The sequence below is a fragment of the Vulpes lagopus genome, chromosome 10, assembly GCF_018345385.1.
Source record: "Vulpes lagopus strain Blue_001 chromosome 10, ASM1834538v1, whole genome shotgun sequence".
Lineage (NCBI taxonomy): Eukaryota > Metazoa > Chordata > Mammalia > Carnivora > Canidae > Vulpes > Vulpes lagopus.
The window spans coordinates 54,835,487-54,852,575 of NC_054833.1; the positions used below are offsets into that span (position 1 = coordinate 54,835,487).

General features: G+C 40.7%; 1 protein-coding gene across 11 annotated transcripts in view; it reads right to left on the minus strand.

Moving 5' to 3' along the window:
• Positions 1 to 17,089, minus strand: part of DYNC2H1 (dynein cytoplasmic 2 heavy chain 1) — a 344,376-nt gene that overhangs the window by 117,889 nt on the left and 209,398 nt on the right. For all 11 annotated transcript variants that reach the window (XM_041770022.1, XM_041770021.1, XM_041770024.1 and 8 more), the window contains one exon: positions 15,311 to 15,415. In XM_041770022.1, coding sequence (XP_041625956.1) covers positions 15,311 to 15,415 — 105 coding nt within the window. The remainder of the gene's footprint in view (positions 1 to 15,310; positions 15,416 to 17,089) is intronic.

Below are 17,089 nucleotides of genomic sequence, written 5' to 3' on the forward strand. Positions count from 1 at the left end.
ATGACATATCAGATAAAGGGCTAGTTTCCAAAATCTATAAAGAACTTATTAAACTCAACACCAAAGAAACAAACAATCCAATCATGAAATGGGCAAAAGACATGAAGAGAAATCTCACAGAGGAAGACATGGACATGGCCAACATGCACATGACAAAATGCTCTGCATCACTTGCCATCAGGGAAATACAAATCAAAACCACAATGAGATACCACCTCACACCAGTGAGAATGGGGAAAAGTAACAAGGCAGGAAACCACAAATGTTGGAGAGTATTTGGAGAAAGGGTAACCCTCTAACACTGTTGGTGGGAATGAACTGGTGCAGCCACTCTGGAAAACTGTGTGGAGGTTCCTCAGAGAGTTAAAAATAGATCTGCCCTACGACCCAGCAATTGCACTGCTGGGGATTTACCCCAAAGATACAGATGCAGTGACACGCCGGGACACCTGTACCCCAATGTTTCTAGCAGCAATGTCCACAATAGCCAAACTGTGGAAGGAGCCTCGGTGTCCATGGAAAGGTGAATGGATAAAGAAGATGTGGTTTATGTATACAATGGAATATTACTCAGCCATTAGAAATGACAAATACCCACAATTTGCTTTGTCGTGGATGAAACGTATTATGCTGAGTGAAATAAGTCAATTGGAGAAGGACAAACATTATATGGTCTCATTCATTTGGGGAATATAAAAAATAATGAAAGGGAATAAAGGGAAAGGAGAAGAAATGAGTGGGAAATATCAGAAAGGGAGACTGACCAGGAGAGACTCCTAACTCTGGGAAACGAACTAGGGGTGGTAGAAAGAGAGGTGGGTGGCGGGTCGGGGTGACTGGATGACAGGCACTGAGTGGGGCATTTGATGAGATGAGCACTGGGTGTTATTCTCTATGTTGGCAAATTGAACTCCAGTAAAAAATAAATTTATAAAAAAAAGAAAGATCACCAACAGAAACTCAAAAACAAACAAACAAACAAAAACCTTCAATGGCAATTTTCACAGAAGTAGAACAAAGACTCCTAAAATTTGTATGGAACCACAAATGGCCCAGAATAGCTAAAGCAATCTTGAAAAGAAGAATAAAGCTGCAGGCTTCATGCTCCTTGATTGGGAACCATATCATAAAGCTGTAGTAACCCATCAGTAATGGTACCAGCACGAATGGGTTTACAGATCAATGGAACAGAGTGGCAAGGCCAGGAATACAGGCATGCATCTATGATGAATTATTTACGATGACAGAAGGAGAATACAGAATGGAGAGAGGGCAGCCTCCTCAGTAAATGGTGTTGGAAAATTATACATCAATGAAATGATGAATGACCACTATCTTATCCTGCACACAAAAAGTAACTCAAAATGAAGAGACTGTCTTTCTTCCAGTGGATAGTCTTTCCTCCTTTATCGAATATTAGATGACCATACATTTCAGGGTCCACTTCTGGGTTCTCTATTCTGTTCCATTGATCTATGTGTCTGTTTTTGTGCCAGTACCACGCTGTCTTGATGACCACGGCTTTCTAGTACAACCTGAAATCTGGCATTGTGATGCCCCCAGCTATGGTTTTCTTTTTTAAAATTCCCCTGGCTATTCGGGGTCTTTTCTGATTCCACACAAATCTTAAAATAATTTGTTCTAACTCTCTGAAGAAAGTCCATGGTATTTTGATAGGGATTGCATTAAATGTATAAATTGCCCTGGGTAACATTGACATTTTTACAATATTAATTCTGCCAATCCATGAGCATGGAATATTTTTCCATCTCTTTGTGTCTTCCTCAATTTCTTTCAGAAGTGTTCTATAGTTTTTAGGGTATAGATCTTTTACCTCTTTGGTTAGGTTTATTCCTAGGTATCTTATGCTTTTGGGTGCAATTGTAAATGGGATTGACTCCTTAATTTCTCTTTCTTCAGTCTCATTGTTAGTGTATAGAAATGCCATTGATTTCTGGGCATTGATTTTGTATCCTGCCACGCTACCAAATTGCTGTATGAGTTCTAGCAATCTTGGGGTGGAGGCTTTTGGGTTTTCTATGTAGAGTATCATGTCATCGGCGAAGAGGGAGAGTTTGACTTCTTCTTTGCCAATCTGAATGCCTTTAATGTCTTTTTGTTGTCTGATTGCTGAGGCGAGGACTTCCAGAACTATGTTGAACAGCAGTGGTGAGAGTGGACATCCCTGTCTTGTTCCTGATCTTAGGGGAAAGGCTCCCAGTGCTTCCCCACTGAGAATGATATTTGCTGTGGGCTTTTCATAAATGGCTTTTAAGATGTCGAGGAAAGTTCCCTCTATCCCAACACTCTGAAGGGTTTTGATCAGGAATGGATGCTGTATTTTGTCAAATGCTTTCTCTGCATCTAATGAGAGTATCATATGGTTCTTGGTTTTTCTCTTGCTGATATGATGAATCACATTGATGGTTTTACGAGTGTTGAACCAGCCTTGTGTCCCAGGGATAAATCCTACTTGGTCATGGTGAATAATTTTCTTAATGTGTTGTTGGATCCCATTGGCTAGTATCTTGTTGAGAATTTTTGCATCCATGTTCATCAGGGATATTGGTCTGTAATTCTCCTTTTTGGTGGGGTCTTTGTCTGGTTTTGGAAGACTATCCACTGGAAGAAAGACAGTCTCTTCAATAAATGGTACTGGGAAAATTGGACATCCACATGCAGAAGAATGAAACTGGACCACTCTCTTTCACCATACACAAAGATAAACTCAAAATGGATGAGAGATCTAAATGTGAGACAAGATTCCATCAAAATCCTAGACGAGAACACAGGCAACACCCTTTTTGAACTTGGCCACAGTAACTTCTTGCAAGATACATCCACAAAGGCAAAAGAAACAAAAGCAAAAATGAACTATTGGGACTTCATCAAGATAAGAAGCTTTTGCACAGCAAAGGATACAGTCAACAAAACTAAAAGACAACCTACAGAATGGGAGAAGATATTTGCAAATGACATATCAGATAAAGGGCTAGTTTCCAAGATCTATAAAGAACTTATTAAACTCAACACCAAAGAAACAAACAATCCAATCATGAAATGGGCAAAAGACATGAAGAGAAATCTCACAGAGGAAGACATGGACATGGCCAACAAGCACATGAGAAAATGCTCTGCATCACTTGCCATCAGGGAAATACAAATCAAAACCACAATGAGATACCACCTCACACCAGTGAGAATGGGGAAAATTAACAAGGCAGGAAACAACAAATGTTGGAGAGGATGCGGAGAAAAGGGAACCCTCTTACACTGTTGGTGGGAATGTGAACTGGTGCAGCCACTCTGGAAAACTGTGTGGAGGTTCCTCAAAGAGTTAAAAATAGACCTGCCCTACGACCCAGCAATTGCACTGTTGGGGATTTACCCCAAAGATTCAGATGCAATGAAACGTCGGGACACCTGCACCCCGATGTTTCTATCAGCAATGGCCACAATAGCCAAACTGTGGAAGGAGCCTTGGTGTCCATCGAAAGATGAATGGATAAAGAAGATGTGGTTTATGTATACAATGGAATATTACTCAGCAATTAGAAACGACAAATACCCACCATTTGCTTCAACGTGGATGGAACTGGAGGGTATTATGCTGAGTGAAATAAGTGAATCGGAGAAGGACAAACAGTGTATGTTCTCATTCATTTGGGGAATATGAATAATAGTGAAAGGGAATATAAAGGAAGGGAAAAGAAATGTTGGGAAATATCAGGAAGGGAGACAGAACATAAAGACTCCTAACTCGGGGAAATGAACTAGGGTTGGTGGAAGGGGAGGAGGGTGGGTGTTGGAGGGGAATGGGTGACGGGCACTGAGGTGGACACTTGACGGGATGAGCACTGGGTGTTTTTCTGTATGTTGGTAAATTGAACACCAATAAAAGTTAATTAAAAAAAAAAAAAGTAACTCAAAATGGATTAAAGACCTCAGTATAAAATCTGAAAACATGAAACTACCAGAAAACAAGTGGTAAGCTCCTTGACACTGGCCTTAGTGAGGTTTTCTGAATCTGGCAAAAAATAAATGAGACTACATCAAACTAAAAAGCTTTTGCACAATGAAGAAAACCATCAACAAGATGAACCTACTGAATGGGTAAGTTATTTGTAACCCTCATCTCTGATAAGGGGTTGACATCCAAAACCAAGAGAGAATTCATAAAACTCAACACCAGAAACCAAAAAATTTGATTTAAAATTAGGCAGAGGACCTAAATAGACTTTTTTCCCGAAGACGACACACAAATGATTGACACATGAAAAGATGCCCAATATTACTTATCATCAAGAAATGCAAATCAAAACCACAATAGCTATCTCACATCTGCTCATATCAAAAAGACAAGAAATAACGAATGTTGGAGTGGATGTGAAGAAAGGGGAACTGTCATGTACTGCTGGAGGGAATGTACCCTGGGCCAAGCACTTTGGAAAATGCTATGGAGGTTCCTCAAACATGAGAAACAGAACTGCCTTGGGATCCAGCAATTCCACACCTGGGTATCCACTGTGAGAAAATAGAGACACTGATTGGGAAACATATCAGCATCTCTACATTCACTGCAGCATTAGTTACAATAGCCAAGATACAGTACCAACTTCAATATCCACTGACAGATGAATGGTTAGAGAAACATATGGTGTGTATCTGTTTGTGCATTATGTATATATCATGATACATATATGGGAGATTATATGTGTGTGTGTGTGTGTATATATAATTTAAATATGAAATAATTTAGTCATAAAGAAAAATGACAGCTGGCCACTGAGTCAACATGGATGGACAATGAAGGCATTATGCTAAGTGAGATAAGTCCAACAGAGAAAGAAATACTGCAGGATCTCCTATCTATGTGGAATCTAAAAAACAGAACACAACCCAGGTTCATAGATACAGAGAACAGAGTGGTGGCGAAGCGGGTGATGGAGATTAAGAGGTACAAACTTATAAGTGTAATATATGGTGTGGGATCTACAGACAGTAACACCATATGAATTTTGTATGGTAGCAGATGGTAGCTAGACTTATGGTAGTGATCAGTTTGCAATCATACAAATGTCAAATCACTATGTTGTGTACACATGAAACTAATAGAAAACTGTATGCAATTATAATTCTAAAAGAACAATGTTAAAGAACAATGTTCAGTGAATAACCAAGAAAGTGAAAAAGTAGAAGTTAGGGTCAGTACAAACACTGGCTAAAAACAGTCATTTGTGTCCTATAATTCCTAGTGCATATTTAAAGTTGCCTGATGGTCTTAACATTTGTTCAAAACAGATTGTGTGAATCAGTATCCACAGAAGGGTCATGTAGTTGTTATGTATTTTAAGTCCCTTTAATATAGAGCAGGTTGTCTGAGCCTCCTTGTCATTAACATGTTGATATAACCGAGTCTATTATCTTGCAAATTGTCCCATATTCTGGTTCCAGTAGTGTTTTTTTTTAAGATTTTATTTATTTATTCATGAGAGAAAGAGAGAGATAGATAGAGAGAGAGAGAGAGAGAGAGAGGCACAGACACAGGCAGAGGGAGAAGCAGGCTCCATGCAGGAAGCCCGACCACCAGACTTGATCCCTGGGTCTCCAGGATCACACCCTGGGCTGAAGGCGGTGCTAAACCGCTGAGCCACCCGGGCTGCCCTCCACTAGTGTTTTTAAGTTTGTTCTCTTACTCCTGTGTTTCCTGTTAACCACACAGTCGTTCTAAAATCTCGGCTGGGTTTGAGGTCCTTTTGTAAAAGATGTTTTTGGAAAATGTCCTTGAGATGGCATCACATCAGGAGGCACCCAGTATCTGCACGAGTCTTTCCTGTGATACAAAGACTGATCACGGGGCACAGGCAGTGGCTGCTGACCCCTGTCCTGTAAACTTCCCCCATCAACCTGCCACACAATGCTTTCAAATTTTGGTAAAAATTTTATGAATCAATTGCTTTATTAGGATTTTTCCAAGTGATTTCTCAAATTCTGTCATTCCTTCTATATTTATTACTTAGAGTTATTCAGCAAAGAACATTCTTTCATCAATTTTCCTTTCATCAACATGAAATATCATTGACAAAGCAAAGATAAATGCTTGTTTCCCTTTAGCACTACTTTTCAAACTAAGATATTTTTATTTCCTTGTAACATATACAAGTAAAATATCAAGTTATAATATTTGTGAACTTAGTGCTTCCTTGTTCCTTGTTAGGAATCCTAAGCTTAAAAAAAAATTAAAATTAAAAAAATTAAAAAAGGAATCCTAAGCTTCCTGACTTCTCAGGATTAGCGCAGCTGCTGAACTCCTCACAGTCATGCAGTGCAATGTGGCTAAAATTATTATACAAGTTATCTTCAAATCTTCCACAACAAAAAAAACATCATTAAGAATAAACATAACTCCTTTTAAGAACTTTGCTATGAAACTGCTATTGGTTCTGAAAAATAATAAAGTTCTGGAACTTCAAAGCATGTTTAGGAAAAAATAACTGAGTATGTAGCTAGCACTTAAAAATATATAGCTCTTACAGAAAAACAAGTATGTTACTTTAGTAGAAATTCTTTTTATAGAGAATTACAGCAACTAAGGAGCTTAGTCAATAAGAACTGCCTCCCCAAATATGCTACCATTTCTGAGCAGGACCGAAGCCCCTGCAGTTGTCCTGCACCTGTCTCTGCTTCCAGCCTCCATCCTGTGGGTCAGCGCTGCCAGACTGCCTGGCGCTCACCACAGCCCACCCCCAGGCTCCCAGCTGCCTCCTGGCCTCTTTTCTACCAGCCCTTCCCCGCCTCCCACTGTGCAGTACCCATATCTGTCTCATTGTTGTCCCCCCTCTCCCCAATTAACAAACAGAGATGGCCCAGAAGGGCCCAGGAGGATGTTCAATCTCAGTGATAAAAAATGCAAACCACAGTGAGATACTATTTTAACACATTAGATTAACAAATATGAAGGCATTCAAAAATACCACCCACTGATGGGAATTGAAGGATGTAGATACTACAATCTTCTGGTGAAAATGTAAAGTACCAACCACTAAAAACATTCTGACACAATTCTATTCATAAATACATACCCTAGAGACACTCTTACACAGACATACCATGAGACATGTACACAAATGTACATAGTAGCACTGTTTGTCATAACGAAACAATGAAGTACTTATATAATGAAATATTATAAAACAGTAATAATGAAACTACAGCTTAACCAGTATCATAAATAGATCTTAGAAAACGATGTAAAATGAGATATGCAAGTCCTAGAACACCACATGGAAAACTTCATTTTATGAGGTCAAAAATTAGCAAAATGAAGCAATATACTTTTAGGAACAAGTGTGTGTGTGAATGCATGCATGTAGTACAACTATTAAAAAAGTATAAATTTAAAAACTATTTTAAAACAGAGAATGTTGTCCCCTTTAACAGAAAGGGAGAGGAACAAGATAATCATGTACATTGATTCAGGTTACTGGTAATATCGTGGTTCTTAGTTATTGATTCATGAGTTTCATTATATCTTCATGCTTTTATTTTTTTTTAAAGATTTTATTTATTTATTCATGAGAGAAGGAGGGGTGGCAGAGACATAGGCAGAGGGAGAAGCAGGCTACAGGCAGGGAGCCCAATATGGGACTTGATCCTGGTCCTCCAGGATCACACCTTGAGCCAAAGGCAGATGCTTAGCCACTGAACCACCCAGGTGTCCTCTTCATGCTTTTAACGTTATATATATATATATAGTTATATATTACAGTTATATATATATATATATATACACACACACACACACACATATATATATACATACATATTACAGTTGTATCTATATCTATATACATATATATAACTGTAATAATATAGTCCTTTATATAAACCAAATATTGTATTTTGAAAAAGCAGTAAAAATTTCAGAGCTAAAGAAACACAAATCCTATAGAAATATAAATCTTGAAGGAAAATTTCTAAACTCGTTCTAGGAGACCAACATTACATTGATCCCAAAACCAGACAAAAACTCCACTAAAAAAAAGAATCACAGACCAATATCCCTGATGAACATGGATGGAAAAACTCTCACCAAGATACTAGCCAACAGGATCCAAAAGTATATTAAAAGTGGTGATTATTCACCCTGACCAAGTGGGATTTATTCCTAGGATGCAAGGGTGGTTCAATATTCACAAGTCAATCGATGTGATAGATCACATTAAAAAAGGAAAGGACAAGAACATATGATCCTCTCAATAGATGCAGAAAAAGCATTTGACAAAACACAGCATCTTTAGGACACGTGGGTAGCATGGTTGAGCTTCTGCCTTTGGCTCAAGTCGTGATTCTTGGGGTCCTGGGATCAAGTCCCGCATCAGGCTCCCTACGGGGAGCCTGCTTCTCCCTCTGCCTGTGTCTCTGCCTCTCTCTCTCTTATGAATAAATAAATAAAATCTTTAAAAAAAAGATACAGTATCTTTTCTTGATTAGAACTCTTCACAGTGTCCCTTTTCTAGCCCTATAGAGGGATTATTTCTCGTATCATAAAATCCATCTATGAAAAGCCCACCGTGAATATCATTCTCAATGGAGAAAAACTGAGAGATCTCCCTCTAAGGTCAGGAACAGGACACGGATGTTGACTCTCACCACTGTTGTTCAACATAGTACTAGAAGTCCTAGCCTCAGCAATCAACAACACAAAGTTTTAAAAGGCAACCGAATTGGCAAAGAGTCATCCAACTTTTGCTCTTTATAAACAACATGATACTCTGTGAGGAAAATGGAGAAGACTCCCCCCAAGATTGCTAGAACTCATACAGGAATTCAGCAAAATGGCAGGAGATCAAATCCATGCACAGAAATCAATTGGATTTCTATATACTAATAACAAGACTGAAGTAAGAGAAATTAAGGAGTCAATTCCATTTACAATTGCACCTAAATCATAGGATATCTAGGAATAAACCTAACCAAAGAGGTAAAGGATCTATACTCTAAAAACTACAGAACACTTATGAAAGAAATCGAGGAAGACACAAAGAGATGGAAAAACATTCCATGCTCATGGACTGAAGAATAAACATTGTGAAAATGTCTATGCTACCCAGGGCAATCTATGCATTCAGCAAAAATCCCTATCAATAAAACACCAGCACTTTTCACAGAGCTGGAACAAATACTAAGATTTATATGGAACGAGAAAAGACCTCAAATAGCCAAAGATATGTTGAAAAAGAAAACCAAAGCTGGGGGCATCACAACGACTCACTTCAAGTTCTATCACAAACTTGTAGTCATCAGGACAGTATGGTACTGGCACAAAAACAGACACACAGATCAATGGAATAGAATAGAGATCCCAGAAATGGACCCTCAATTCTATGGTCATCTTCAACAAAGCAGGAAAGAATATCCACCATTTAATAAATGGTGCTGGGAAAACTGCACAGCCAATTCATTAAAATGAAACTGGATCATTCTCTTACACCATACACAAAGATAAACTCAAAATGATTAAAGATCTAAATGTGAGACAGAAATAGATCAAAACCCTAGAGGAGAACACAGGCATCAATCTCTGTGACCTCGGCCTCGTGTCTTCTTGCTAGACACATCTCCAAAGGCAAGGGAAACAATGGCAAAAATGAACTATTGGGACTTCATCAAGATAAAAAGCTTCTGCAGAGCAAAGGAAACAGTCTATAAAACCAAAAAACAACCTATAGAATGGGAGAAGATATTTGCTAATGACATAGCAGATAAAGGGCTAGATCCGATAATCTGGACACCCATGTCACATCTAAGTCTGGTTCTACTGCCTGCTTGGGAGACAAACCTCTGAGTTTTCAACAGTACCCTAAAGGGCAATAGTGCTCCCCACCTCTTGCTCCCTGGGGATTGACGCTTCTGTCCCAAAAGGCAGACAGAGGCAGTTTTCTGGCTACCTACTCCTCCCAAGGGGATTTTGTTCTGCTCCCCCGGGCTGTCCCCAGGAAGGGAAGCTTTCTAAGACTCTCATCAGTAGGGGTCCACTGAGAAGAGGCCTGCAAGAAAGTGGTATCCAGGTCACATGATCCAGGACTGACGACAATGTGGGCACTCATCTCCCCTTAGGCTCCAGCCAGCCGGTACTCGTACCTCTTTTCTCAGATGGGTTCAAGAAAAGTCATGAACTTGTCCTGTTTGTCTTCTCCTGTTGTTCTAAGAGGAGGAACAATGCTCTTTCCATCCACCTCTATCCTGGAGTCTAATTCGCTATTGATTACAACAGCCTTCCTTCAATCTCAAGTATGGCCACCACCAGGGAACCATTTCTGATGCTGCAGGGTATCTAATCTGATGATAAGAGCACCCTCTGGCTTCTGCGTGCAAGTGCCGACCCAGGAAAGGAGTCTGAGCAGCTCTGCTGGCACATCACTCTACCTTCACCACAAAAATAAGATTTTCCTTCTTTGCTTAATTTTGATATCAAGAAAAGAAGAGATGTAGAAAAGATAGAGGAGAATGGCACTTCATTAATCCTATTAGAACCACACAAAATAATGGGAACTACAGTTTCTTGAGGGTTATTTTAATAATTTCATAGATCTGGGCAGACAACCATTAATTTACAGAAGGTAACAACATGTGGGAAGGTCTGGAGCTCCCTTCTCTCACAGACATACCAAGTCAACAGCTGCATGTAATGCAACTCACTTTCCAGCCTGAGACTGCAGACCAGATCCTCCATAACTAAAGGCATAAAAAAAGGCCACACAGCAGGTCAGGTGGGAAACAAGGCACTGTAGGAAACCAACCCCTGGCTACATTCCAGAAGCTGGAATATCAGGGGAAGGCATGAAGACACTAACTCTCTGAGAAGGGGATCAAGCCTCAAACTGGGAACCCCAGGCCCAGGGACCTGCACGGGAAGATGAGCTCCTAAAACATCTGGCTTTGAAAATCAGCGGGCTTGGCTCTGGGAGCCTCAAAATCAGGAGAACAAGAGGGTCACAGTAAACGGTCTCTGCTCTTCAAAGGCCAGCATACTAGATCATTAGGCCTGAGATCCAGCAAGAAGCACCTTTTCAAAGGAAAGTTTAAAAAGTGCCTAGGGTATAAGCGAAGATTTCCTAATTTTAGGACTTGTGCCAGAGACACAGGGACCTGTAGGAGGTTTCTCTGGGAGAGAAGATGGGAGCAAGCATCACTTTCTTTCCCTCTCATTGGCCAGCTGGCCAGTAGCCTATGGGACCCATTCTGACGCTAAGTAACTAGCAGTACCTCTTGCCCCACCCAACCCTGCCATCCTGGAAGGCACCCTTCCCCTGTGTCTCCCAAGTGGCCACACCTGAGGGGCAGGCCATGTCATAACCAGTTTACTCCACCAGGGCCTCCTGTCTTACCACACTTTGCAGGCAGGCTCCACTGGAACTAACATCCACCCGGAGAAACTAAATGGCAATATGTACACATCTAACAATGTAAAATGCACTAAATGCTCCAGTCAAAAGATGGAGCATATGGATTAAAAACCACAATAAAAACAAGACCCATGTATATGGGGACTAAAAAAGACCTAAAGACACATACAAAAGTGGAAATGAAGGAACTGAAACATAATCTATGAAGATGGAAGAGAAAACACAAGTCAGAATAACAACATTTGGATCAGACAAAACAGACTTTAAAACAAAGCCTGTACAGAAGAGATGAAGAAGGGCATTAAATAAGAATAAAGGGATCAGTCCAACAAGAACATGTAATGTACTCATGTACCCAACACAGCAGCGCCTAAATATATAAAGTACTGATAGACACGAAGGAAGATACTGATGTAATTTCATAACAGTAGAGGACTTAACATCCCGTTTACAGTCACAGATCATCCAGACAGTAAGTCCACGAAACACTGGCTTTCAAGGGACCTACAAGATAGAAAGAGAATATGCCATTCCAAAAATAGAGAACTTATATTCTTTTCAAGTGAACATGAGTTGTCCTCCAGAGCAGATTACATGTTAAGACACACAAGAAATTTCAATAAGTTTAAGATTGAAATAATATCAAGCACTGTTCCCAACAAAAACGATAGGAAAATAAAAATTACACTTAAGAAAACTGAAGAAAACAAAAAAAACTCACTAACCCATGGAGGCTAAACACCTGCTACTAAACAACCCATGAATCAATGAAGAAAGACAAGAGGAAAAAAAACAAACAAAAAAAAACACCTGAAGACAAATGAAAATGGAAACACAATGGTTCAAAATGTTTGGGAAGCAGCAAAAAGCAGTTCTGGAAGGGAAGTTTATAGAGATACAAGCCAATCTTAAGAAACAGGAAAAATCTAACTTTCCACCTAACAGGACTAGAGAAAAAAAAACAAAAAAAACCCCCCCACATTAGTAGAAGGAAGGAATAATACAGAGCAAAAACAAAGAAATACAGATTTTTAAAAATAATAGAAAAGATCAATAAAACTAAGATCTGATTCTTTGGAAAGATAAAATGGTAAATTGTTACAAGACTCAAGGGGAAGATGGCAGAGTAGGAGCCCCACGCATACAATTAGGCGACACCTATATAGGGAAACACCCTGGAAAGTAACCTGAGCCTGGCAGAGCAGACCCTTTGTAGATGGATGGAGGGCAAAGGCCACAGGGAAGAGAACAGGAAGGGCAGTGTCCTAGTGGGGAGCTAGAGGGACTTGATGAATGGTCTGCAGGGGCTCAGAGACCCCACACCTGCAGCCTTCAGGCACCATTCCCTTCCCCCACCACCCAGCCTAAACACAGTGCCGCCCCAAGGCATGAGGGCAGCCACAAAACTGACCTCCAAGCCTGCCCACAGTGCACCCCACATCTGCATTCCCCTACAGACAGGCTCCCCTCCAGGTCTCCTCTCCCAGGAGACTACTGCATCCCCCTAGCTAACACTGCCTGACTTGCCCCTGTGCTCTTCTGCAGGTGCATCCCCTCCAGCCCCACTGGCCTAGGTCCTCAGGCAGCAACCAGCACCTTATTAGCATTACAAGCCCTGCCATCAAATTCTCCTGCAAACCTGCAACTGCAATGTGCCCTTGGCTGGAGCCCTTCCAAAAATGTGCCACACGCTGGCAGTGTGCAAGTAGCCCCAACAGGGGCCAGCACCCCTCCACAGTGACTCCTGCCCCAGGGAGAAGGAAAGATAAGTGCACACACAAGTCAGACAGCAGCCCCAGCTGTGGGCTGGGAGCACACAGTGGGTCAGCCTGGAGACACTGCTCACTAATCAGTTTCTCAGGGGACAACACAGGGAAAGTGCCCTGCTCTTCTGCATCTCTGGCAAATTCCTGGTTTGACTCGACACAAGCCCAGAGTGGCCCCAGACTGGCCCACAAACAACACAAAGTCCTCCCACCACAGGCACAAACAGCCACTGCAGACAACTGGACTGAAGGCCAAAGCAGTTCAGCCACAACATTCACAGGAGACATCCCAGAGGTGCCAGTGGTGCAGGCACAAAAATATACATAGATCAATGCAACAGGATAGACAGCCCAGAAATAAATCCATGCTTACATGGCCAATTAATCCATGAAAAAGGAGGAAGAATATCCAATGGGGAAAAGACAGTCTCTTCAACAAATGGTGCTGGGAACACTGGACAGCCACATGCAGAAGACTGAAACTGAACCACTTTCTTACACCAGATACAAAAATAAGCTCAAAATGCATGAAAAACCTAAATGTGAGACCCGAAACAATAAAACTCCTAGAAGAGAACACAGGCGGTAATTTCTCAGACATTAGCTGTAGCAACATCTTTCTAGATCTGTCTCCTGAGGCAAAATAAATAAAAACAAAATTAACTATTGGGAATTCACTAGGATAAAAAACTTTTGCAAGTGAAGGAAACAATCAACAAAACTAAAAATGGCAGCCTATGGAATGGGAGAAGATATTTGCAAATGACATATTTGATAAAGCATTGGTATCCAAAATCTAAAAAGGATGTCTACAAGTCAACACCAAAAAAACAAATAATCCGATTAAAAATGGCCAGAAATGTCTGAGGACATGAACAGACATTTCTCAAAAGACAAACAGATGCCAACAGACACATGAAAAGATGCTCAACATCACTCATAGGGAAATGTAAATCAACACTACAATGAGATACCATCTCACAGCTGTCAGAATGGCTAAAATCAACAATGCAGGAAACAACAGGTACTGGTGTAGATATGGAGAAAGGCAAACCCTCATACACTGTTGGTGGGAATGCAAACTGGTGCAGCCACTCTGGAAAACAGTATGGAAGTTTCTCAGAAAGTTAAAAATAGAGCTACCCTATGATCCAGCAATTGCACTACAGGGTATTTACCCAAAGGATACAAAAATACAGATTCAGAGAGGTACATGTACCCCAATGTTTATAGCAGTAATATCTACAATAGTCAAACTATAGAAATGGCCCAAGTGTCTGTCGACTGATGAATGGATAAAGATGTGGTCTATATACAATGGAATATAACTCAGCCATTTGCAATGACATAGATTGAACTAGAGGCTATGATGGTAAGTGAAATAAGTCAACCAGAGAAAGACAAATACCATATGATTTCACAAATATGAGCAAAAAAAAAAAAGGCGGGGGTGACAAAGCAAGAACCAAACTCTGAACTCTACTGGTCACCAGAGGGGTGGGCGAGGATGGGGGAAAACAGGTGATGTGGATGAAGGAGCACTCCTGTCTCGATGAGCACTGGGTGATGAAGGTAAGTGCTGAAGTACTATACACCTGTATACACCAGAAACTAGTATTTCACTCTATGTTAAAAATACTGTAATTAAAATAAAAACCTTTTTAAAAATGTTGCCTTAAAATCACTACAGGAAGTAAAATAAATATATTTTGGAGGAAGTGATTGTGTTCAACGTTATTTTATTAATAACTGCATTAATATAGAATTCTTTGGCTCTTTTTTTTTATTTTTTTTATTTATTTATGATAGTCACACACAGAGAGAGAGAGAGAGAGGCAGAGACACAGGCAGAGGGAGAAGCAGGCTCCACGCACCGGGAGCCCGACGTGGGATTCGATCCCGGGTCTCCAGGATCGCGCCCTGGGCCAAAGGCAGGCGCCAAACCGCTGCACCACCCAGGGATCCCCCTTTGGCTCTTTTTAAATGTATTTAAGGTAGAGCTGGAATCTACCATGCTAAATAAAATGAAAGTTAAATAACAACTTTTGGGGTTTGCAGTATCAAGATCAAATTTCATGTTCATTTCAGGCTCAGTGACAACATTTTTTCTACACAGCACTTCTTTTCTTAGGTTACCTGTGAACTAATCATGCGCTGAGATGAGCGAGCTATGTTGGCAGGAAGACCGAAGAAGCTCGGTTTGTCATCCTCTGGAAGCTTTTCAATGACAGCACGATAGTCCTGAATGTAAAGAAGTGAGAAACAGCTTTTCTATAAAGATCGAACTTACAACCACTGAAATTAGAAAGAATAGGTATCATAAGTATTAAATTATTACTCATATGTTTATATTTTCTAGGTAAATGTAACTTCAAGTCTATGTAATACTTAGTTATCTACAGAAAATATTCTTAGTCATTACTACTTTTCATCACTAAATTACATGATACTGTAGTTTTTAAGTTTAACTCCTCACATTCCCTTGCATGGATGAAAACAAAAATACTTTGGTGGCCATGGCTACTATGTGTAAGATATCATGTGGGACATTTTCTGGAAAGCCCCATCATTACTTTTCCTGTAACCTACCCAAGACTCATCTGCAGAGCACAACTCTGCTTACCCCAAGGTAAATATCCCAGCTATTTTCTTAAACTTATAGAAGCCCCAGAAGCCTATATATACATACTCTGAGAGCAAGCACTGCTTTGTCAACCACTTCCTTCACATCAAGCAATTTCACTCGGAGTCTCCAGCCCACTGCTGAGAGGTAAGGAAACACACTGGTAATCCTATTGTTTGCTCCTAAGAATCACTGTGAGCACCAGTTCAGTTACTGACTCTGAACTCCAGATGGAAACTCAAGTGTAGACTGAGAGGATTTCTTCAGTTTGGCTCAAGATAAGAACTGTTCTGCCTGCTGTTGTCACGCAGAAGGGTTACTATGTATGTGTCTACACCGTTCCTGCTGAGCTGGGCAGGAGAAACGGCTGTTTCTGCCCTGTCCTCCCTTCTCATCCTTGGCAGCTGTCCCCAGAGGTCCCTCCAATGCCATGGTTCCACTTCAGGAAGCCCAGGGCCTTTAAACATGTCAGATTTTAGAAACACATGCTGTTTTTTTTTTCTTATTCTTCCCATCCTGTAACTCAACAAGGTGTGCCATCACAACATACACATGCAGAAATACATATGTACATATGTGAGTCTGTGGATACAAGCCTGGACACATGTATAAGTACACGGCATAGAGCACAAGCCAGGGTTCTCGCCCTCCTGGGGAATTCTGGCATATAGCTCTATTAAATAGAAAGCATAATGTTGACTCTCATAAATCATCCTATAAAGGTAAAACTCTTATTCTCCATCAAAATGGCTAAGATCTTTTATCATGTATACTGGCTAGCATCTTCTCTCCCTCCACAACCATACACAGCCATGTTTCTTAAATGACAGCTACATGGATTTGTTTTCACTTGGATGCAAAAGAATGTACACCAAATGATACCATTTACGTGAAACTCAAAAAAGCACTCAAAATTAATGTAGGCTGGGGCGCCTGGGTGGCTCAGCTTGTGCGCCTGGGTGATTCTTGGTTTTGGCTCAGCTCATGACCTCAGCCTGGGATTGAGCCCCGTATGTTGGGCTCTATGCTCAGCCGGGAGTCTGCTTGAGTTTCTCTCTCGCTCCCTCTGCCTTCACCCCATCCCCCCCACTTATGTGCATGCTCTCTCTCAAATAAATCAATCTTTAAAAAAAAAAAAAAAAAGCTAATGTAGGCTATTAGAAGCCCAGGCAATGCACCATTTGTGGGGGAGGCAGTGACTAGAAGGGAACAGGGGCTGGTAATGTTCTATTTCTGGGTCCTAGTGCTGGTTACATTCATGTGTTCAGTGTATAGAAATTCACTGCATAGTA